We start from the raw sequence: 24378 nt of genomic DNA on the forward strand, positions 1-24378 counted from the left end.
ATATACTCCGATCCCTCCAGGAGGGTAATGATTTCCCGGACTGTTTTCCCCGTTGTCAGTCATGGGATTGAATCTGCAATGCTAAAACAAAACCACCAGCTCATCCACGGCAAGTAATGCAACTGAATTTTGAGCTAATAGCTGAAATTAAATTTGAAGGTGTGCTCTGTCCTCTTGATTCACTCCTGTCCTATCGCCAGTCTTCTTCTACCGCATCACTGGCTTACCACATAAATCTGCAGTGACACAGCATTCCATCAATTGAACAGAAATACACATATAATTTTCTAAGTCCAAGATGTAAATTTACAATTTTCCCAGTAAATCCATTTTTAGTTTCCAAAGAAACAAATTTTTTGGGCAAACAATAAGTGTACTATTATGATATGCAAGTGATTTTTCTGAAGTTGGACCACAGTGAGCAGCAACATTAAATGCTGACAAAAGACCAGAAAAGTTTCACAGTCTAATCTTATTCTCACTCATCATTGCTGAAAGCACACATGACACTTGCTAAAACCCCTTGGCAAGTCGTTCCCCCCCCACCCCCCTTGAAGTTTGTAGCTTTTATGCACTGAACATATCAATTATTTTGTGGCGTACATTTTCCATAAACACCAAGTGGATAACTAACCAAGTAGCCATTTTCTGTTGATATTAATTATATTGACCTGGACATCAGAAATCCATTCTTCCTTGAATCTATGAGCCTAAATCTCTAAAACAAGCAAACAGGATGTAATTTTACTATCATCTCTCAAGGAAAGAATCTATTGTTTTTCGAATAAAAATCAGTACACGTTTTTTTTTAAAAAAGCATGCACATTAGTATTCTTCAACAGTTTAATAAAAATCAAGAATAACCTCTTTATGGTGTATGCTTGCATAAGGGCAGCTTGGTTCATAGCCCTGATCCAGCCATTCATATCCTCTTGAGTATCAGCACTGAAATAATAGGTTCTCATGCCAGTATGGTCTGTCTGTGAGCCAACAATAGAGTTCTTACTATAAATGTACGCCCGCATGCCTGTATGGGTAGCCTGAAAAAAGAAAGACGTGAATTACACACACAAAAAAAAATCTCAAAATATTTGAGCCAGTTTTCAGTTGTGGATGCAAAGGTGCCAAAGAGCTGACCTCTGTGCTGGCAAGGGAAATGTTTTTGGTCTTCTCAAGTTGCGAACGGACTTTAAGAATCCATCACAAAGGAATGTCACATTCTTGTCCACGTCACATGCTACATTAGTATTGATATTTCACTCCAAGTTGATCCCATATTCATTGAACTTGGAGACAAAAAGCTAAACACGATAAATTTCACTTTCCCAATTTTTTTGAAAACAGAAATAACATTCTTGTCACAAGGGGAAGAATCACAGATCTTGTCCACACAAATATTAGTGATTAGAGTTTTATCACAAGATATTCTACTGTTTCAAGTTCAACCAACTCACGAAGAAGCCAATACCCACTGTTTTTTTTTCCAGTTTAAAATTACAAACTGTCATACAAGTTTTAAAAAAAACATTCTCCATTTGATACTGATGCAAGTTATTGAATATGCCTGAAACCTGGACCAAAGATACAGACTTAATGTCAGTACTGTAGATTGAAAGAAATAAAGCATGTTCATATTTCCTGAAGCCTGTAATAGATTTGAACTTCTAGTGCATATTGGAAAATGTTCCATCCTTTCCAGAATGAAGTAAATAGAAATGCTAGATGAACAACCTAAAGATGAGTGTTTGCTCAGATAATGAGGAAAGATCACCACCATATAAAGCAGTAATTACAGGCAAGGGCACAGTGTTAATTCGATACCTCGGCACTGGTTCAAGCTCAAATACATTTCCAGGCACATTGCCCAGAACCAGGTAAACAAGAAAACCGCAGATGCTGGGGTCCAGCGTGGTACACAAAAATGCTGGAGAAACTCAGGTCATGCAGCATCCATGGAAAGCACAAGGAAATTAATGTTTTGCGTTAGTCTGAAAACTGGACTGCCTTCCACTGTCCATGGATGCTGCACGACCTGTTGAGACTCTCCAGCCGTTTTGCCCAGACCAGGTAATATTCCAGATGAGATCTGGCCATTGTATCTAAGATGTTCATCATATCTGCTTCCCACTGCTATACAAGGTAAGGCCATCACTCCACGAACCCTTTTGATTACTATTTTAGTCTGATAGATTTGGGCATCAAAACTATTGCTCCTATTTTTTTTTCGCCTAATGATAATGTTTATTATCACATACAGAAACCCTTGTGATCCAGAACTCAAGCAAATAACAAAAAAAGGGGGAAAATAAATAAATAAATAAATAGATTGATTTTAAATTGTAAATTTTCTCTGAAGCAACACATAAACCTTTGGTGAAGATGGAAGCAAATATTCAGCCAGCGGGGTGCCTTGGTAATGCTTCGCTTGTAGCAGCTGATTGAATAAAGTTGTGTTTGAATAAAATGGCGTCAGCCAGGAGCTGGTTGATGCCACTCACCGTTGGAGGTGACTCTCTCAAAGTGTTTCCTTATCCCTGCTTCCCAAGAGTCTTTATCTTTATTAGTATATTAAGTATATTAATAAGAATTTATCGGTAAACTTACATTAGGAACATAGGAACAGGAGTAGGCCAAAAATGGCCCATCGAGCCTGCTCCGCCATTCAATACGATCATGGCTGATCTAATTCATGACCTAACTCCACCTACCTGCCTTCTCCCCATATCCTCTAATTCCTCTATCATGTAAAAATTTATCTAACCGAATTTTAAATATGTTTAATGAGGCAGCCTCAACCACTTCCCTGGTTAGAGAATTCCAAACATTCACTACTCTCTGGGAAAAACTATTTTTCCTCATCTCTGTCCTAAATCTACTCCCCCGAATCTTGAGACTGTGTCCTCTCATTTTAGTTTCCCCGGCCAGCTCAAAAAACCTTCCTACGTCTATCCTATCCATTCCCTTCATAATCCTATGTTTCTATAAGATCTCCTCTCATTCTTCTGAACTCGAGCGAATACAATCCTAGACGATTTAATTTTTCATCATAAGTCAACCCCTTCATATAACCATATAACCAATTACAGAACAGAACAGGCCAGTTCGACCCTACTAGTCCATGCCATAACAAATCCCCACCCTCCTAGTCCCACTGACCAGCGCCCGGTCCATACCCCTCCAGTCCTCTCCTATCCATGTAACTATCTCCCAGGGATCAACCTAGTAAACCTCCTCTGGACCATCTCCAAAGCCAGTATATCCTTCCTCAAATATGGAGACCAGAACTGGACACAGTACTCCAGGTGCGGTCTCACCAGTACCTCATACAGTTGCCTCCCTACTCCTGAATTCAATTCCACTAGCGATGAAGGCCAACATTCCATTTGCCTTCTTAATAACCTGTTGCACCTGCAACCTAACTTTTTGCAATTCATGCACAAGCACTCCCAAGTCCCTCTGAACAACACGATGTTGTAGTTTTTCATCCTTTAAATAATATTCTGCTCTTTTATTTTTCTTGCCAAAGTGGATAACCTCACACTTACTAACATTGTACTCCATCTGCCAGACCTTTGCCCACTCATCCAGCTTAACTATATCCCTCTGCAGACTCGCCACATCCTCATTACAATTTGCTCTTCCACTCAATTTGGTGTCATCTGCAAACTTGGCTACACCACATTTTGTCCCCTCCTCCAAGTCATCAATGTAAATGATGAACAGTTGTGGGCCTAACACTGACTCCTGCGGCACCCCACTTACCACTCTCTGCCAACCTGAAAAACTCCCATTTATCCCGACTCTCTGCCTCCTGTCAGACAACCAATTTTCAATCCAGGCCAATATACTTCCCCGGACTCCACTTTCCTGTAACTTACTGATAAGTCTCTTGTGCGGCACCTTATCAAATGCTTTCTGGAAATCCAAATATACAACATCAACCTGTTCCCCTCTATCCACCACACCCATTATATCTTGAAAGAATCCTAACAAGTTTGTCAAACAAGATCTTCCCTTTCTAAAACCATGCTGCGTCTGCCTGATTGAACCCTTACGTTCCAAAAGTTTCACTATTTCATCTTTAACGACGGCTTCAAGCATTTTTCCAACTACAGACGTCAAGCTAATTGGCCGATAATTTCCAGTCTTCTGCCTACATCCCTTCTTAAAAAGTGGCATGACATTTTCTGTCTTCCAGTCTGCTGGGACCTGCCCAGAATCCAAGGAATTTTGGTATATGACCACCAATGCATCAACTATAACTTCTGCCATTTCCTTCAGAATCCTTGGATGCATATCATCAGGACCAGGTGATTTGTCTGGCTTTAGTCCCATTAGTTTCTCCATCACTACTTCCTTTGTAACAACTATTTTATCAAGGCCCTCCCCAACATTCGCATCAACTCCGCAAATGGGCATGCTGGACGTGTCTTCCACCATGAAGACTGACACAAAATATTTGTTTAATGCCTCAGCCATTTCCTCATTTTTTGCTACCAGTTTTCCTTTCTCATCCTCCAAGGGTCCTATGTTAACACTGGCCACCCTCTTCCGTTCTATATATTTATAAAATTATTTGCTTTCTGTTTTTATATTTTGTGCCAATTTACTTTCATAATCCTTTTTCCCATTTCTTATTACCCACTTTGTAACCCCTTGTTGTCTCTTAAAGTTTTCCCAATCTTCCAGTTTCCCACTGCTCTTTGCAGCTTTGTACACCTGCGCCTTCAATTTTAAACTCTCCTTTATTTCCTTTGTTAACCACGGTTGATTTTTCCCTCCCTTGCTGCCCTTTTTCCTGACCGGAATATATTTTTGTTGAGCATTACAAAATATTTCTTTGAAAATCTTCCACTGTTCCTCAACTGTTTCATCAATTAGCCTGTGCTCCCAGTCCACTCTGCCCAATTCCTCCCTCAGCCTATGGTAGTCACCCCTGTTTAAGCATAATATATTAGTTTTAGATCTGACTATTTCCCCTTCCATCTGAATGAGAAATTCAATCATACTATGATCGCTATTTCCCAGATGGTCTCTGACTATTACATCATTTACTCTATCTATCTCATTGAACAACACTAGATCCAGGAGAGCATTTTCTCTTGTTGGTTCCTTAACATGCTGCTCAAGAAAGTTATCGCGGATGCATTCTATGAAGTCCTCTTCCAGACTCCCACGACCAACTTGATTTTCAAAATCTATGTGGAAGTTAAAGTTACTCATGACTACTGCCGTATCATTATTACATGCCTCACTTATCTCTCTATTTATTTCCTGAGCCACTAAACTATTATTATTTGGTGGGTGATAGATAACATCCACCATTGTTAGGTGCCGTTCTGGAGTCCATAGACTGGGCACAGCCATCTTTATTCCTGTGCGCATGCAAGCATCTTTGGTTGGCAGTGGGTTCACAGATTGGAGTTTGGTTGACACGAGAGTTAAGCACCCTGACGATACTGAATTCACGTCAACTCTCATGCATGAGCCAACCGAATTCCAATAGGTGAACCCACCGCGCATGCGCCAACTGAAGACTCGTGCACGCGCACAGTAATCAAGATGGCCACACCCAGCCTATGGACCTTGGAATGCCAACTAACAAGGTAAATATGCACATTTTGTCTCTTACATGCTCTGTATCCCTGTTATAGTTTGTCAAATACAACATAAACCATGTAAATTTTATATATATATAATTTTTTTTAAAATTTGGTTATATGTGCGGGTGTAAGTCAAGTAGGTCGTACGCCGGGGAGTACCTGTACTTTGTTCAATGTTCATATGCACCAAAATTCTTTCTTGCTGAAGTTGAACAGGTACTTTATACAAAAGAACTATAATGGTATACTTAAAAAGGGACAACAAAAACCAAAGAAAATAATAAATATTCACAGTTACCCTAGTGCAAAAAATGAGATGAAGCAATAGTGCAGAGAGTCCTCTTGTGATGTGGAGAACTCCATTAGTGAAACAAGGGGTGGTTCATGAGTCTGATAGCTGTTCAGAAAAAAAACATGTTTTTGAATCCAGAGGCACTGATCTTCAGGCTTCTGTACTTTCTGCCAAAGGTATCAGTGAAAAAAGATTGTGACTAAGCTGCTAAATATCCTAAGTAGATTAACTTTGTCATTAATTGTTCTGTCCATATCCTGCTATAATTTTGAATTCCCAGCCATAAACACATGGTTCTTTTTTTTTTACAGGTGGAAACTGAATTCCTTCATTCAGACATCAGATTGCATGGACATTCTTTCTCCTACATCAAAAATCAATCATCAAACACTGAGCTTAGTATCTTCTTCTTTAAACTCTCTCACTTCTGAAAATAATCCTGTGGCAACTTGGGTACAATCTCTTCCTGAAAATTAGCAGCTCTAAATGGGGTGAACATCAAACAAATCTGATTATAAGAATTATTATTATATTTTTAACCTTTTTAATGAAAGGATTCTTCTCAAAGTTTATTTCTAAGAAGGTACAAAAGGTACAGGAATAGAAATATAATAGTTAAAAGCCAAGCATCAAATCTGATTATATAATAGCCAAACTATCCTTTACTGACTGGCATTAATTTGGCATGAAGAATAACTGGAATTGGATAGAGGTATCAAAACCAAAATCATCTGATGGGCCAACCAATTCAGGCCAGTTAAAAGGATGATCCTCATTCAGAGCAAATGAGTCATCTCGATTACTCCAAAGGCTAACATTGTTTGCTTCCTTAATTGTTGTTGTACCTATGAACCACAGAACACTGCAGCCCAGAAAGCAGGCCATGGTCTGTGCCAAAACATCATTCCGCGAGTCCCACTAACCTGCACCCATTCCATAATTCTCCAGACCTTTCCCATCAATCTATCCATTAATTTCCTCCAACTGGTGCACAAGGAATCCATGTCCTTAGACATTGTGACTTAAATGTCCCACCTTCGAAAAACACTTGCATTTTCCCAAATGAAGCAAATTCCATCAACCTTCTATCTACCCAAGGCCTTGTGAAACTTTTGCATTCTTGCAGGTCAGTTTTCAATTAAACTCTGTGCCATGTGCAAACTGGGATGCCGTACACACGAGTTCCCCCTAGTTGAATTTACTGGTATTGAATGTGCAGATTAAAACCCACCAGCATTCAACTTGTTATACCCCACAGTGACTCAGTTTATCCCTTCTCCCATTTTGTGACTGTTAATTAACTTTTAATGCATGAAAATTTATAACCCCAATCCATAATTAACCTTAATTTTATGAAATAATACTTGCATGTTATTTCATTTATTTTGCAAATTCAAATATATTCTGTAATTCTCCCTTTTCAGAGGACTGTGAAATCTGCCAAACAAATAAGATTTGAAGTGCTGCATTATTTTGAGAGATCCCTATATTTTCCCGAACTACCATATCAGTCTAACTGGTTCTTTTTTTTTTTAAATCTTGTACAACACACTGCCCTCTAATCTGCAGGGACCTTGCTAAGGGCAAGGGAATTCTGCATGACCAAAATCAATCAATGCCCCATGCCTGAAGCCTCCTCTTACATCTCAGTAGAGGCTGGGGTTTCAATATCTCTGGGTTGCTCCACAGTTGTAAAGTAACATTTTTAATATCTCTGCATTTTGCATATGCCAGTGGTTATTTTGTCCATCTCTACCCATAAAGATTCTATGTTCCCATTGACTTATCTCTTTTAACCAAGGCTCTTGATAATTGCAGTTTTCGGGATAATTCAACAGAAATATTTTTTAAAATGGCTGGAGAACTTCCTGCTGGCAGTGAGCCACCATCTCTATGGTGTCTGCTTTAACCTTGCTGCTGGGAGAGCCAGTTGTCATAGGGGATCCATAAAGATATGTAGGACAGCAGTGAGTGCAGTCAGCTCATTGCTTAGAAATTTCAGAACACTTTTTTGTAGATGTGAGCAATGACTGTTTAAAAAAAAGTCTTGTTCATCTGCCTTTAGTAGCAATTTTGCACATCAACTGCAAACAACTGATGGTGCCAATTGCAATAAATGCTTAGTAAAGCTTTTGGTCTCCCAAAGATAACTTATCGGATCCCCAAATGAAAATTTCGATAAATGTGTCAAATATAATAGCTTTCTCTTCAGTGCATCTGAACTTCACCTCGGCCTACTCCTAGTGATATCAAATTTCACCTCTAATCAGCCTCTGAGCGAGAGAAATGCTCCTGAAGTATAGGAAGACTGGAGGGGATAATGTCCTGTCCAATTTAATTTACAATGAGTGGTAAGAGGGTGAGTACCAATGGATTCTACATGCAATTAACTTCATACAAACTAAAATTCTGGGTTAGGGAATCTGCAATTTTTGGTTTAGTTGAGAAACATGCAAGTTACAGCTCAATATTTGAAGCCTATTTGGCCAACTTATAAATGGTTTCGTCGAAATTGATGTTCGTTTCCATTAAATGTTGACAGATAAATGTTGTAAAATCAATCGGTTGAAGCTAAGGCCTTTTAAGGGTCCACTCATGTTGGGTCGGAAAGTATTGAACAAAACAGCAGCTATTTTAAAAAACAAGTGCAGTAAACTCAAACAGCAACCTGATCATTTCTTTACAAGGAATGAGGATAAGCTCAGTGTTGACTATTGCCCTCCATCAATAATTAGCCACCCACAACTCTCTTCGAGTCCCATGGGGTGAAAAAAGGGACAATAAGTGAAATGTGGAGTTAATATTGGCCACTGAATAAAACGTGTACAAGCTCTCCCAAAGTCCCCACTTGCTTCAAGAAGCTCACCACCATACCAGTACTGAAGAAAACTTCATTAACAGCATTGAAAGACTACCAGCCAGTGGCTTTGACATTCACCATCATGAGATGCTTTGAGAAGATAGATACAAATACAACTCAAATCAATTCTAAACTACCAGCTAGCTTTCACCCACTTCAAATTGCCCACTAGACAAACAGATCCACAGTGGATACCATCTCCTAGCAGTCTTAGAACACCTAGATGTCAAGATCTCTTTCTCTCTCCATCAGCCTTTGAATATCTGGATGTCAAGGATATTAGGCTACCGTTCATAGATTACTGCTCCGCCTTCTATCCATAGTCTCAAGAAAACTCATACCTTGGGATCTTGGCTTCAATGCCCCCCTCTGTAACTGCGTCTTTCACTTCCTGTCCAACAGACCACAAACAGTGAAGATGGCCAACATCTTCTCCACAACCACACTCAATCCTTTAGCTCCTCAAGGATGAGCACTCAGTCCCTATGCACCCAATACAGCCAATAGATTGACAGTCTAGTGGCATGGTGCCAAGATAACAACCATTCTCTCAACATGAATAAGAGTAAAGATTATCATTTACTTCAAGCTAGGGGGCAGAGTCCATGCTCCTGTCTAGATTAACAATGGTCAAGGCATAACTTTGGTAAGTTTTTTTGGAATAAAGCTATCAAAAGACCTGACCCGGGACAAGCATATTGGAGCAACAATCAAAAAAGTGCAATAATGCCTCTACATTCTAAGGAAGTGTGGCCTTTCCCCACTCTACCTCAACAATTTCTATAGGTGCATATTGGAAAAATACTTGCTAGATACATCACCACGTTGTTTATGAACAGTTTTGCTCAAGATCGGAAGAAACTACAGAAGGTAGTGAATGCAGCTCAGAACATCACATAAACCCCCCTCACCCCCACAGACTCCATCTACATCTTCTTCCATCCTTCTTCCAAGGAAAGGTAATTAACACACCAAAAGACCCATCACACCTATGACACAACCTTGTTTTCCTCCATCCAGCGAGGAGAAAGCTCAAGAGTGTGAAGAACACAAAAACAGACTTAAAGACAGCTTCTTCCCTGCATCCATCAGGCTCCTAAATGAACCCCATAACAATGCTCTAATGCTGTTCTCAATGCTAATTAATCTTCCTTCTCATAGTAATCCTATATGCTGTAAATTATGCTCTTTACACGACTGAATGAAATACTAGATATAACCGATTGATCTGCTCGCAGAAGGACCCTTTCTCATTTACGTGGTATTTTGTGACAAATAAACTTAAACCTGACCATAGTCTGTATCTTAAAGCAGGGGAGAGAGAGGTTTTTTTAAAAAAAAATATTCCAGTCACATCTAAACTGAAAAACTTGTTGATAACAACTGAGGCTAAAGTATCTTGTCCTTGGGTACAAATTCAAACTAATTTGAAATGTTCAAAGTCTCTTTCCTGCCTCATCAACACCATAGATTCTACACACAGCTTTGTCATATTATTGTTACTGAAGGATAAGTGTTCACTCGGATATGCAAAGCAAATCACAATGTTGTATAAAAACAATTCAGTATATTCATATTCTTATCAATAAAGCACATGGTCCTATTCATTTTCTAATTCCGTAGTTGACCAGCAGTTATCTCGACCGTTCCAATTTCATTCTGTACATTTAGTTCCATAGGGTCGATAATAATGATTGAAATAGTTTGCTTCCACCTTGCTTCACAGTTGAGCCAGAAATGCATCAAAACTCAGTTGCCCCTTTCCAAGAAATTATAATTAACCTGCAACCATGCAGCCAAAACTAATCTCAACAAGTTTAACTGTTAATATGAACTGATGGCCATTCTGTCACTCACAGACGCAGACAGCAGACTCTGTCTCAGCTGCTCCTGCCCTGAATCAATTTATTCATTTAAAAATTATGTTAACCCATGTATGATTACTTATTACAAAGACTACAGCAAATAGTTTATGACCCAAATTGCAGATTACAAATGTGAAATTTACCTTCCACAGTTACAGCTTTACAAGTTCCAAATGGATTCAACTGCTTCAGACTTCAATGTTTAACAACATCTGCAAACTTGGTTTAATTAAATTATTTCCCTGAATAACCTTTGGAAAAATATTGCTGATGAGAAAGAAAGTCATTATTATCTCTGTCATTACAAACACAATGGGCAGTTTGAGCAACAATGAAATCTGCTTAATCAGGCCAGCGAGATCCAAAACAATCACTTAAACTGGGTAAAACTGCTGATCAAGTCCTCTAAAGGAATATCATTTGTGTCCAATGTTCTTCTGAACATTGGGTACAGATACCTTCATAAAACTATAAAAGGAGATTAGAAGGGGTTCATGCAGACTGCATGCACTTTTTACACAGGATATTTATATACCTCATATGGTGATCTTTGCAGACGATGCCGCTTTAGTTGCCCATTCAGAGCCAGCTCTTCAGCGCTTGACGTCCTGCTTTGCGGAAACTGCCAAAATGTTTGGCCTGGAAGTCAGCCTGAAGAAAACTGAGGTCCTCCATCAGCCAGCTCCCCACCATGATTACCAGCCCCCCCACATCTCCATCGGGCACACAAAACTCAAAACGGTCAACCAGTTTACCTATCTCGGCTGCACCATTTCATCAGATGCAAGGATCGACAATGAGATAGACAACAGACTCGCCAAGGCAAATAGCGCCTTTGGAAGACTACACAAAAGAGTCTGGAAAAACAACCAACTGAAAAACCTCACAAAGATAAGCGTATACAGAGCCGTTGTCATACCCACACTCCTGTTCGGCTCCGAATCATGGGTCCTCTACCGGCACCACCTACGGCTCCTAGAACGCTTCCACCAGCGTTGTCTCCGCTCCATCCTCAACATCCATTGGAGCGCTTACATCCCTAACGTCGAAGTACTCGAGATGGCAGAGGTCGACAGCATCGAGTCCACGCTGCTGAAGATCCAGCTGCGCTGGATGGGTCACGTCTCCAGAATGGAGGACCATCGCCTTCCCAAGATCGTGTTATATGGCGAGCTCTCCACTGGCCACCGTGACAGAGGTGCACCAAAGAAAAGGTACAAGGACTGCCTAAAGAAATCTCTTGGTGCCTGCCACATTGACCACCGCCAGTGGGCTGATATCGCCTCAAACCGTGCATCTTGGCGCCTCACAGTTTGGCGGGCAGCAACCTCCTTTGAAGAAGACCGCAGAGCCTACCTCACTGACAAAAGGCAAAGGAGGAAAAACCCAACACCCATCCCCAACCAACCAATTTTCCCCTGCAACCGCTGCAATCGTGTCTGCCTGTCCCGCATCGGACTTGTCAGCCACAAACGAGTCTGCAGCTGACGTGGACTTTTTACCCCCTCCATAAATCTTCGTCCGCGAAGCCAAGCCAAAGAAGATGGTGATTAAGACCATTTCAGAAGTGCCAATCATTTTCTTTTCACCATTTTGTCACAATGAGCAGAAAACTCATGCATCAGTTGAAGCCATTTCATAAAAAAGGATCAACCTATTAAGCGAGATACAGAATGAGCATCAACTCTGTTCACATGGTTCAAACAGCATTGCTAGCAGAATTGGGGAACAACTCTAGGACTGGGCAACTGATTTCAATGTCATCGACTGTAGTTATAAGGGCAGTCAGGGCCCTGCAAACTAGCCCAAAAAAACCTTTGGGACTGAATTACAGGAATGACGAGACAGGATGGTCAATACACCAGTGTTACTAATGTTTAATGACATTGCACGAACCCGGCGTCAGACAAAGCCGAATAGGCTACATGCTAGCAAATGGAGCACATCACCGCACAAATCAAGGTTCATTTTCTGTCATGTACATCAATACACAAAATTGTTCACTTTCGCTTGCCCATAAAGCACATCAAGGGGCTCCATTAGTCTGGCACCTCTACCTTGATAAGGGAGATTCAGAGGCTTCCAAAATTATATTGATCTGAAGTGCATTAGGCTGGGTAGCTTCAGGGCAAGAGCTACAATGGGAAATCAAGCTACAGAATTTTCCTTTGACCAAGACAAAGTGGGGGGGGGGGGGGGGGTGAGGGATAGAAACTGCCTTCCTTCCATTTCAAAAATGTCCTTCATTCAATTCAATTGGATATCTGAATCCCATCCAATAAATTTGAATACAACAATAACAACCAAAGCACATACTGGAACTAAAATTTGAGCACTATTGGACAAGCGTGCTAATTACACACATATTTATCTTCACACGTATGAAGCACATATACTCAACTCATCTCAATTTACACCATAAATTTATAAATACTGCAAACTTATAAAAGTGCTGTTTATTCATCATAAAAGATGTGTTTGTTTCACCAGCTAATACAATTATGTAATTATTATTTCACTTTTACTATTTAAGTATCCTGCATTTTGCATGGAATTTGAGGAAAGCTTAGAATCACACTTTCTATTTTGTTTTCCCAATCAAGGTTGGTTACAGAAGATGCAACTTTTTCATTTGGAAAAATGGCAAATAGTATAAACAGGCCAAAGCTATAAAATTCTGTACACTTCTTCTTTGGCTTGGCTTCGCGGACGAAGATTTATGGAGGGGGTAAAAAAGACCACGTCAGCTGCAGGCTCGTTTGTGGCTGACAAGTCCGATGCGGGACAGGCAGACACGGTTGCAGCGGTTGCAGGGGAAAATTGGTTGGTTGGGGTTGGGTGTTGGGTTTTTCCTCCTTTGCCTTTTGTCAGTGAGGTGGGCTCTGCGGTCTTCTTCAAAGGAGGTTGCTGCCCGCCAAACTGTGAGGCGCCAAGATGCACGGTTTGAGGCGTTATCAGCCCACTGGCGGTGGTCAATGTGGCAGGCACCAAGAGATTTCTTTAGGCAGTCCTTGTACCTTTTCTTTGGTGCACCTCTGTCACGGTGGCCAGTGGAGAGCTCGCCATATAACACGATCTTGGGAAGGCGATGGTCCTCCATTCTGGAGACGTGACCCATCCAGCACAGCTGGATCTTCAGCAGCGTGGACTCGATGCTGTCGACCTCTGCCATCTCGAGTACTTCGACGTTAGGGATGAAAGCGCTCCAATGGATGTTGAGGATGGAGCGGAGACAACGCTGGTGGAAGCGTTCACCACCTCTGTACACTTAAAACTATGCTTAATGGCTAAATCTCTCAGTGGAGTGCACATTTGATGTTTTATCTGTACGCTATAATGAGTTTGGAATCCATTTAGAGCCAAGACTTTCAGACTCAAGTTAGAGAATACTTTCTGACTGAGTGATGCAAAGTCAATTATCAATTTTAATTCTGATTAACATCTTCAATAAATAAAAGTTTAAGGCTACAGTGCAATGTCAGCCATCACTTTACCCAACGGCTGAAAAGGATTTAGGGCTGATTGTCAACTCTTGTTCCTAAAAAGGAATGTTCATTCACATTATAAAGAAGTGGAATTTTAAGTGCTAAATTTGTGAAGGACATGAGAAATTTGCTTGGGTACTAGTGCAGCTGGACTTTCTTTCAAACAAGAATGGATTATTATAGTATTTCAACAAAATTTTATTTGCATTTAGAAAAGCATGAGCTTTTTAGTAGATGCAACATGACTTTGTGAGGGGTGAAGATGATTGATGAGGATAAGGCAGTGGATATTGTCTATATGGGCATTTGACAAATTCCCTCATGGTAGGCTGATCCAGATTATATGTCATGGCATCCAAGATGAATACAGAACTGGCTTTGTAATAGACAACAAAAGGTAATGGTGAAAAGATGTTCATCCTAACTGGAGGTCAATGACAAGAGGCAGTATGGGTGATCCGATTTGCAAGTGATGCATTTTTGGAAGTCAAATGCAGGAAAGATTATGCACAGTAATGAAAAGCAAGAGCTTATGGCTTTCTTATCCAAGTTGTCGATTAAAAAGCAGCAAGAGCAGTGGCATGTCAGAAGTTTGGTCATGGAGGACACAGGGACTGAGATAAAGGAATGTATGAACAGGAATTATTGAGGATTCCTACCATCCATCTCGCAGGATCTTTGACCAACTAGCATCAGGGAGTAGGTACAGGAGCTTCAAAATCAGGACTGCCAGGCTGGGAAATAGATTCTTCCCACAGGCTGTGAGATTGATGAACGGTATCCCTTAACCTTGGACTTCTTATAACTGAAAAGTGTAAATTAATTTGAAATATTTATACAAGTTTATTTTTTGGTATTTTTTTATTTATATGATTTTCATGCAGTGTGTATTATTTGTGGGCACTGTGGTACAGAGAAAACAGTGTATACAATCTGGATGTATACAAGATGTTCAGTGTGATAATAAATGAACCAAACTATAATTTCTCAAAGTACTCAATCAAAATGACCAATCAGCTCTCCTCAAAGCACTTCACCTTCAGCTGTAATTTGGTTCCAGGTTATCAAGCCTGATAATCTATCTGATTAATTGAGCATGAACACAGATTGTAACCACTGACAGGCTGTTTTTTGAATCATCTGTGAGGTTAGTTTTCTGTTCAGGTTACCTGGGTAAAAGCAGCTTTCATCCCACATCACTAATTGCCTGCAAGAAGCGCATGGCAAGGTAAAATATGACAGCTGCTATTCATGTGGTAAAGATGCCATGACCTACCAATACTTCAACATGATTAAGAACTGACATTCTAAAATTAGGATGTTTTTAACTTGCTGGTTGTAGCCATCATTGTCCTGATGACATTCAGGGTCTGAAACAATGCTGATTAAAAGAAAAGTCACACAACTGCTGGACTGCAACCTGTAGAAGACAAACTTTGCACTCGTAGTGTGCTTCGTATGGAGAGAGCAAATCTTTATGTGGTGGATAGGACAACAATAAAGCGGAGTCCTTTAAATTGAATGATGACATTGCAAAGTTTAATCCAGTATGCCCATATAGACAATATCCACTGCCTTATCCTCATCAATCGTCTTCACCCCTCACAAAGTCATGTTGCATCTACTAAAAAGCTCATGCTTTTCTAAATACAAATAAAATTTTGTTGAAATATTACCTGGAGTCAATGCTGAAGACTCAAATTCCACCATACCTATTCTCCTCCCATTATGCTGGAACTTTCAGTGGCTCTATCCTTCCAACGGGACAAGACAAAGTTGAAGATAGCTTTAGAGTCTGAGATAGTCATCAAAAGGAATGAGAGTGTTCCTCTGTGTGAGGTTGGCTCATTTCATCATGGAACAAGCATCACAATTTGGAACTTGTCAGCAAAAAAATGTTAGATTAACTTTGCAGGTGCTACCACAATAATGTCAAAATCCACTTCCACAGTCAACTCTGGAAGGCCTATTTATTTTAACATCATTTCTTACAGCATTTTCCATTTCAGAGAGTATCTACGAATTATGATGGCTTCACAAAAACAAGCCATTTAAGCACATGATGATGAATGATTGCATTTTAAATTTAAACATACAGTGCAGTAACAGGCCATTTCAGTCCACTAGTCCATGCTGCCCAATTTACATCCAATCAGCCTACAACCCCAGTTCGTTTCGAAGGGTGGGAGGCAACCAAAGTCCATGGGGAAAACCCATGCAGACACGGGGAGGACATACAAATTCCTTAAAGACAGTGCATGATTCGAAATCCAGTCCCAATTGCTGACTCTATAAAGGCACTGTGCTAACTACTACACCCACCGTGCCGCCCTTTGACTGAGTGATCCACCCCCGGTAAATGCTGGGTTGCTGATATTAAACTAAAGCACACTGAACACGTCCCCTCTGCTTCAATTAACTTGTGAGCTGAGCGGCTGAGGCATACAAAGCAGAAGAGCAGCCAACTCAAGGTAGGCAATCAACTGGCAGACTGACATTCGGCATGAGTCAGCAAGCAATGGTGCAAGCTGAAGCATTACTGATCGGAACACAATTAATCTACTCTATGGAATTAGATCTGGGGCTTTCACCATCCACAAAGCAGAGCCAGAATGCAATGGACACTGCAATAGTTTTGTGAAGCAAAATCAAAAGACCTTATCCTGAAATAATCCTATGGTTTTACCTGGGTAACCAATTGGAAGAGTAACTATGTACCGAGAAAAAAGATGAGATTGTTAATCAATGCTGTTGTTTTTCCAAAAGTCTGATCAATTTATAATTATTTTCATTAAAATTGGTAAGTATAAACAATGCTGCAAAATGTTTCCTCATGGTTTGCTCACAACATTCACATTTAGAACTAATTAGAAGGCGAACAGCTGTGTCTTGGGTCGGGCTCAATAGGGAATGTCACACCCACTTTTGAGCTCCTTGTGTGGTAAGTGATGCCAAACTTGCAGGGAACTTTTGCAATAACTCTGATCAAAATCTCTTAATCTTCAATAAAGATTGATAGAGTTTGGAACTGAGAACTTTTAGATAAGTGAATTAGAAATTTACATGATGATGAAGGGAACAGAATACCTTTGAGCTAACAATTGCTGAAAATAGGAAATAGAATTGAGGGAATATGGGAAAGAAAAAAAAATTAACATTATCCAGGCCTGAGTGAAGTTAAATGTGTTCTTTATTTCAGAGAATAGTTGATATTTGTAAAAGTTTAAAGAGGTTGTAGATGCCAATTTCCTAAATTCTTTAAAACAAGAATTATTGGGCAAACAAAATATTCGAGCCCCCACTACCTTTCAAAAATTCAGAGATCTGTTATTTTTTTTCCAGTTGAAGGTATAAAGTTAACAAAATAATGCCATGTCTGTATGTAACCACTCAAATTGTCATGCAGAATAATTTTGGGAAATTCACTGTGAAACATGGAATTGCCACAATATAACACAACTGGGAATTATGCTTTTGCAAGATGTTTTAGCTTGAGCAGATACCGTCATATCTAGCAGCAAAGAGCTCTTTGAAACTGCAGATTCGCCATTGACAAATCAACAGCCCACAAGTAACCATGCCACTGTTGAATAGTGAGAGTTCTGCCTTCCATCTTGCAGCTCTTGGACCATCCATCTTGAATCTACTCAGGCTGATGCAGGGATCACATACTAAAGAAAAATGCGACATGAAATTCAGAGCCAGAGAAACCTTCATGACTAACTTTGACCATCTGGGAAATAGGAGAAGGAAAAGAATTTCATTAATTGCCAGATTAAAAATTTTTTTTTAGACATACAGCATGGTAACAAGCCATTTTGGCCCACAAGTCTATCCCACCCAATTTACACCCAATTAACCTGGTACATTTGAAATGGTGGGAGGAAACTGGAGACTCTGGGGAAAACACATGCAGACATGGGGAAAACATACAAACTCATTATAGATAGTGCGGGATTCGAACCCCGGACCCAATACCTGGCACTGAAAAGGCATTGTGCTAACCACTTTGTCAACTGTGCCACCCTTTTATCACTTTGCTGAGAAATCACCAAGTCTTGGTTATAATGAACTGGTTATGTATTGTGATATGCGCCATAGCATTTTATAGGAGAGGCCAGAATGTCATTTTATCGTCTGTCATAGTTCATTTATCTCTTCAAATATCAGTAAGAAGATGATTATCTAAGAATATGGCTTCAAGTCACTGAATTAATTTATTTGCAATAACATGAGTGCTATTCATATTTAATTTGAGACATTTGTTCAACATTGTAAAAGGTGGCTTCCATGGGTCCTTAAGGTAAAGAAATGTAATATAAAGGTGATTAGGTAAGCTAAGGTGTTCTCACTGTATTAATTTTAATCTTTAAACGTGTACTACTTAATTACCATTGTAAAATTTCAAACAAGGCAGTGGTTTGAAGCTCAAAGTAGACCCAATGATGTCAACTCAATGTAGAAGCCAAGGAGAAAGTACAAGTTCAACAGCAAAAAAAAAGCTAGCTAGAGAAACTCAAAAAACAGCATCAATGGGCTGAAAACAACTGTTGATATTTCTGGTCCAAAAGTATCATCAAATACTGTGTCTCCAGGAGTGTAATTGAATCCTCATTTTAATTTACACCTGTTGAAAACGTTTGTCTACTTGCACTGAGCAATCAACTGAAAAAAAACCCAAAGAAAATTAATTGCATTTAACTTCCTAACAGTTTAAGAGCTCTGTTTAAAGAAGCCTTATACCCTGGAAGCAATTTAATCCAAACCATTTAGATTGTTTTATCTGTTGATGATGACAGCACAAATGAAATGGAGGTCATATTCCTCACAGTATGCTTTACCTTGACCCATACACAGGTGACTGGTGAATTTCTGAAGTGGTCAAACAGTAACACAGAGCAGCTTCACACCATTGACGAATCAATGATAAACCAAATTCCATTGGTAAAGTGACTTAACCCCATTAGTACATTTAGGGAAATTGGGCGATGGTCATGAAACACTTAACCATACAACACTTAACCATACAATCTCCATTGATTATGAACCACCTACCTTGAAAGCATATTTACGACTTATGTGATCATCAGGATCAACAGGCGAGATAACATAACTTGGCAAAGGAATGCTGCCCAACACGGTCTCTTCTCTGCTATCTGTGAAACATAAAATAAATGATATTCAAACTTGTTTCATGGGAGGACACATTCACTAGTGCAAACAAAAGGTGACAGTACATCATTCTTATCAAATTTTGATCAAGTCACAAATCTTGTTTATTTTCCCACCAATTAGCTTCTGATAACCCAGGAGTTTAATGTCACATCATGAAATACACAGTCAAATGCCAAACAAGTAATGAAGTCAAGGTCAATTTGAATTTTGCTGCTCAAGACATTGAAATCAGACAAATGACGAGCATTTTCTATATAGATAAGTTCCCAATTCATGTAATAGTGGCCATTTTTTAAACAAGCTTTCTACATTAGTCTATTATATTTTTTGTGTAAGATCATAGCACGGCGAACTAAAACTTGGTTATTCCTTAGCAATTTCTGTCCTATTCACAAAATGCAAGTACCAACATGCAATTTTCTTTTCCCCCTGCCAGCACACATTTCAAAATGCATTCATGTGCTTGTACAAATAAAATCTTCTCAGTGAAACACGAAAGTCTGCAGATGCTGTGATTGTAGTGAAAACACAGAAATGCTGGAGGATCTTAGCATGTCTTACAGCATCCAAATCAGCAGAGATTATATAACCAACATTTTGGGCTTGTGAGTTTTAAAAAACAGGCAAATGCCTGTGATAAAAGGAAGGATAAAAGAGGAGAACATAAACTATGATTAAGCTGAATGAGTAAAGCTTTTTTAATTTATTGGTTTTGTAATACTTTGCCATTAATAACAGTATACACGTCATGAATTTGCTGAGTAATAATTGTGAATACATCCATGTGCTCATGCAAAGATGGGAATAAAATCTTCTCAATGAAAGACGAAAGTCTGCAGATGCTGCGATTGTAGTGAAAACACAAAAATGCTGGATGAAAGCAGGTAACAGTAAATAACCAGCATTTCAGGCCTTAGTCCTTCTTAAGGGTGTGAGTGAAAAGCAGACAGGCGTCTGAATAAAAAGGCTGGGGAGAAAGGGCAGGGTTAGGCACAGGCCAAAAGACAGAGGGTGATAATTGGTCATGGAGAGGACAGGAGAGGAACGGTGGAGAGGGTGGCGCTGGGAATGCAAAAGAGGAAAGGAGACAGAGGGGAAGGGAGGGTCGGGGCAAAGAGAGAGAGATGTTGTTTACGCAGCCACTGCGTTTCAGGAAATTATTCCCATTTTCCCGGAACACATGATGTGTAAAAAGCTCGGAATGGGAAAGAGGGTGTCATTCTCATTCCAACATTTTACCTCCTTGTCAATTTCCCAGAACGAATGCAGTCCAAAGTGAACTGCAGGCTTTCTGAAACCAATTCAAATCAAAGTGCATTGTGCATCTTAATTTTCTTCATATATTTGTAATTTTCTTTACAACTGCCTGCTCTCTCCCATGGCCCACTGTCCTACTCTATCCTGGCGGTCCGCTGTCCCACTCTGTCCCAGCAGCTGCCTGCTCTCTCCGGTGTCTCACTGTCACACTCTGCCCCGGAGACCCACTGTCCTGCTCTCTGTGGCTGTGAGTTGCTAAGCCTAACCTTGACAGTAACCCCATGCCTAATCCTAACCAGAACCCCAATCATAGCCCTAATCCTAAGGTGCAAATATAAGGTCACCCACTAGGCAGACAATAAACTTACCCCAAGACATATCAAAATGCACAACTGATCCCACTAAGAGCTAGAACAGGGACAGGTTGTGGAAAGCATGGGTCCTGAAAGTGGAGATGATTAACCTGCTGCCCACACATTGATAAACTAACCCTCACCCTAGATTTGATGCTAGGTCTCCCAGATTCACAAATCATTATTCCCACGCTCCTTTATACAATGTGCGCAATAGGTCTTATTAAATTGTTTGTATTTTTCCCACACTCGTTTATACATTGTGTGCTTATGTCTTATTAAGTTGTGCACATTTTTCCCCATGCTCTTTCATATTGTGCGCATATGTGCTTTATTCCCACTCTTTCTATTAATTGTTGTGTTTTATTAAAAGTAACATTTGATAGCAAAACCTTTTTGTCCAGACACATCCCTCATGGACCAGACACTTTCTCAACACAACAATGGCCAGTGCTGGGACTGACACCTTTAATGTCGGCATTACTCATCATTATCACCCTAATTTCAACCTTGCATACAAAACTGGGGGAATATTTTTGAGCCCTTTTTTTTTTAAATCAAGTGGGTCTAACATGCCATTAAATTCAGTACATTATATGTGGCATTAGATGCAGACGCCGGTGATGCTGAGTTACATGTCCAGCTCCTTTTGTTCACAGAATGCCAATATGCTGTCTAAAATCACAGAGAGAAATGGAGATGTGCAGTTCTGTGTGAAGGACCAATGCCGAGATGTCGGACACTTTTCAGAATGATAAAAATCATGCAAAGTCAATGTAAAAATACATGACAGAGCAGGAAAGCTGGAGGAAAGGAAAAATAGGGATTGGGGAAGGAGAGGGAAAGGGAGTGGGGGGTGTAATGAAAACCAGAGAAGTCCATGTTAATGCCATCTGGTTGGAGGATGCCCAGATGGAATACGAGGTACTGTTCCTCAAATTTGCGGGAGTTTCTCCAGCACTTATGTGTTTTTAATAAAATGTTCTCTGCCCTTTTGTTTGCAGGTGCAAAAGGAACATATTTCACAACCAAAGCCGAGCCCATTCTCAAAGTGGACAAACACACAAAGTGCTGCAGGAACCCAACAGGTCAAGCAACATCCCTGGAAAAAAGAACTCTGCAAAGGCTGTAAAATGGTAGCAGCATAAATTAGTCTAGTTCTTCAATAAAGAGTTACTACTCGAAAGCCCAACTATTAGCCCTTGTTACCCCTCCCAACCCCTCAAATCAACTGAACAAGTTGCATGCAGATTAACTGATACAATGATCTGATTAGTAGAGTGAGCACAGAAGTCAGGACCAAATCTAGAGCTGTGATGTATCTAGAGCTGTGATGTAATCAGCTGCCCATTGGCTGTAAAATGCTTTGAGGTGACTTTGCAATAAGCCAACCTGTTTAAATGGAAGTTTGCTATGCACACAATTTGATTATTGTTGCAGGGACTAATTAGAATATGGAACACAAGGCAAATTGACCTTAACAACTTTGTTTCTAACTTTTGTGTAGCCAAGACAGCAAAGGTTTTTTTTTAAATGTCGAATTGCTAATCAGGTACTCACCTTTGTAATAGAACAAACAATGTTCTGAAAGTGCAAACCACCGCCGTTTCCACAGTCGCATTCCAGAACCATCCTGCAAATGCAAACAGGCAGAATTCTTCATCAAAGTGGTTTTAATAAAAGCAGGTGTGTTCAATTGCTTATTCACTACAATAGAGACAACAGAAACAAGTGGAATTTAACTGCTGTAACATATAATTCAGTGCCTAGATTGTAAAAATCCTGAAAACATCTAGAAGTTATATCGATCATAAGGATTTTTTTAAAATCTGAAAAGAACAGGTCTTCTCCCATCTGAAATGAAAGATGTGTGTTAGGGAGAACAACTCCAGATAACCAAGTGTTAAAATACAGCAAAAATAAAACTGATGATCGAATGCTGAGAGAAAGGCTGACAGACTTACTTTCTTTGTTTCATTAAAATGGAAATAATAATATTGCCATCGAAATCATCCGATCTCCAATTTTAGTACAATTTTGATTTATATGTGGTAGTGCATTACATTCTTACTCCCGTGTCCATTTCAGAAATCACAAAATCATGAATGTAAAATATAATAAGCAAATTGGTATTGGAGCTGGTGCACTTTAAGTCAAGTTTATTGTCATCTGATTGTACAAATTCAACCCGATGAAACAGCATTCTCCGTTCTCCCATCTCCCTTCACACTAATGAACAGATTGCCCAAAAGGTGTTTTCAATGCAGCGTGACCAGATATCATGCTGAATATTTCCTCTCAAATGATTGCTTTCAGTCTTTGGCTGATCACTGTAAAGGTTTGAACAAGAGACCTTAATAGGTTGGGTTATAATTAAAAGACATTTAATATAAAAGGCACGCAAGACATTTTCCATGTACCATGCTCTGCTGTGCTATAGGTTTTAAAGCAAGCTATAATGTTGTTTTTAATTTCCTTTCCCACTGAGAACTTCATATCTCTCATCCATAGTTCAAAAATCGGTTGCAATTAGAGTGTGGTCTTTACCTGCTTGTACAGCCATCCTCTCACTACTACTGGTGCATTTGGATTCCTCTTTATTGACTGCTCCCTCTTTCCAAAGTTATGGACTGTTCCACTTGATTTTAAAACCTGATTAGAAATAAATGTATTCACATTAGAAACAAATATCTCGAGTGCAGGGTCAATCCTTTACTTCAAATAGTATGCATTATGATTGCAACCTTCCATTAAGATTGAGGCCTGTGAGATTACCCTCAATGGAGAAAAATGCAACTTAGTAGCTAACTCTGAAAACAAGATTTCAGTTTTACCAAGTTATCATCAACTCATTCCAAATACAGCAATTCAAAGCTATTACGAATATCTCACGAAATGCACCAATGGCAACATCCAATAACAATTTTCTCCTCAGCTGATGTAACAAGGGAATATTACAATGAAAAGGCAATTGAGCTTACTTTGTCATAATTTTAAATAACATTTTTCTCAGAACATTGCTATTGCTGACAAGAACATCTGTTGTTCTCAACCTTTTTTTTCCATTCGCATACCACTTAAGGTGGTATGTGAGTGGGAAGAAAAAAGTTTGAAAATCATTGATTTAATTGTACCTCATTGACTCGTTATGTGCATGGTTTCATAACTCCAAAGGAAATGGGCCAATGACAATTTTTCTCAAGCAAAATATTTCAGTAACAATTGGGACTAGAGCAGTGGTTCTCAACCTTCCCTTCCCACTCACATACCACCTTAAGCAATCCCTTACTGATCACAGAGCATTGATGGCATAAGGATTACTTAAAGTGGCATGTGAGTGAAACAAAAAAGGTTGAGAACCACTGAGATGATTTATCTAATGACTCATCCCATCTGCTTTCCTCGTGTCCAGATTCATCAATGAGATTCACTCTCAACTGTTCAGGGCAATGTCCAATAAATTAGTAATAAAAGCTGTTTTTTTGTTC

General features: G+C 39.6%; 1 protein-coding gene across 8 annotated transcripts in view; it reads right to left on the reverse strand.

Annotated features, from left to right (window-relative positions):
- The window catches only part of plekha7b (pleckstrin homology domain containing, family A member 7b), a 370768-nt gene that overhangs the window by 89624 nt on the left and 256766 nt on the right, over positions 1-24378 (reverse strand). For all 8 annotated transcript variants that reach the window (XM_069897806.1, XM_069897811.1, XM_069897802.1 and 5 more), the window contains 4 exons: positions 23438-23542; positions 22451-22523; positions 19161-19261; positions 865-1040 (listed from right to left, as the gene is read on the reverse strand). In XM_069897806.1, coding sequence (XP_069753907.1) covers positions 865-1040; positions 19161-19261; positions 22451-22523; positions 23438-23542 — 455 coding nt within the window. The remainder of the gene's footprint in view (positions 1-864; positions 1041-19160; positions 19262-22450; positions 22524-23437; positions 23543-24378) is intronic.

The sequence above is a fragment of the Narcine bancroftii genome, chromosome 1, assembly GCF_036971445.1.
Source record: "Narcine bancroftii isolate sNarBan1 chromosome 1, sNarBan1.hap1, whole genome shotgun sequence".
NCBI lineage: Eukaryota > Metazoa > Chordata > Chondrichthyes > Torpediniformes > Narcinidae > Narcine > Narcine bancroftii.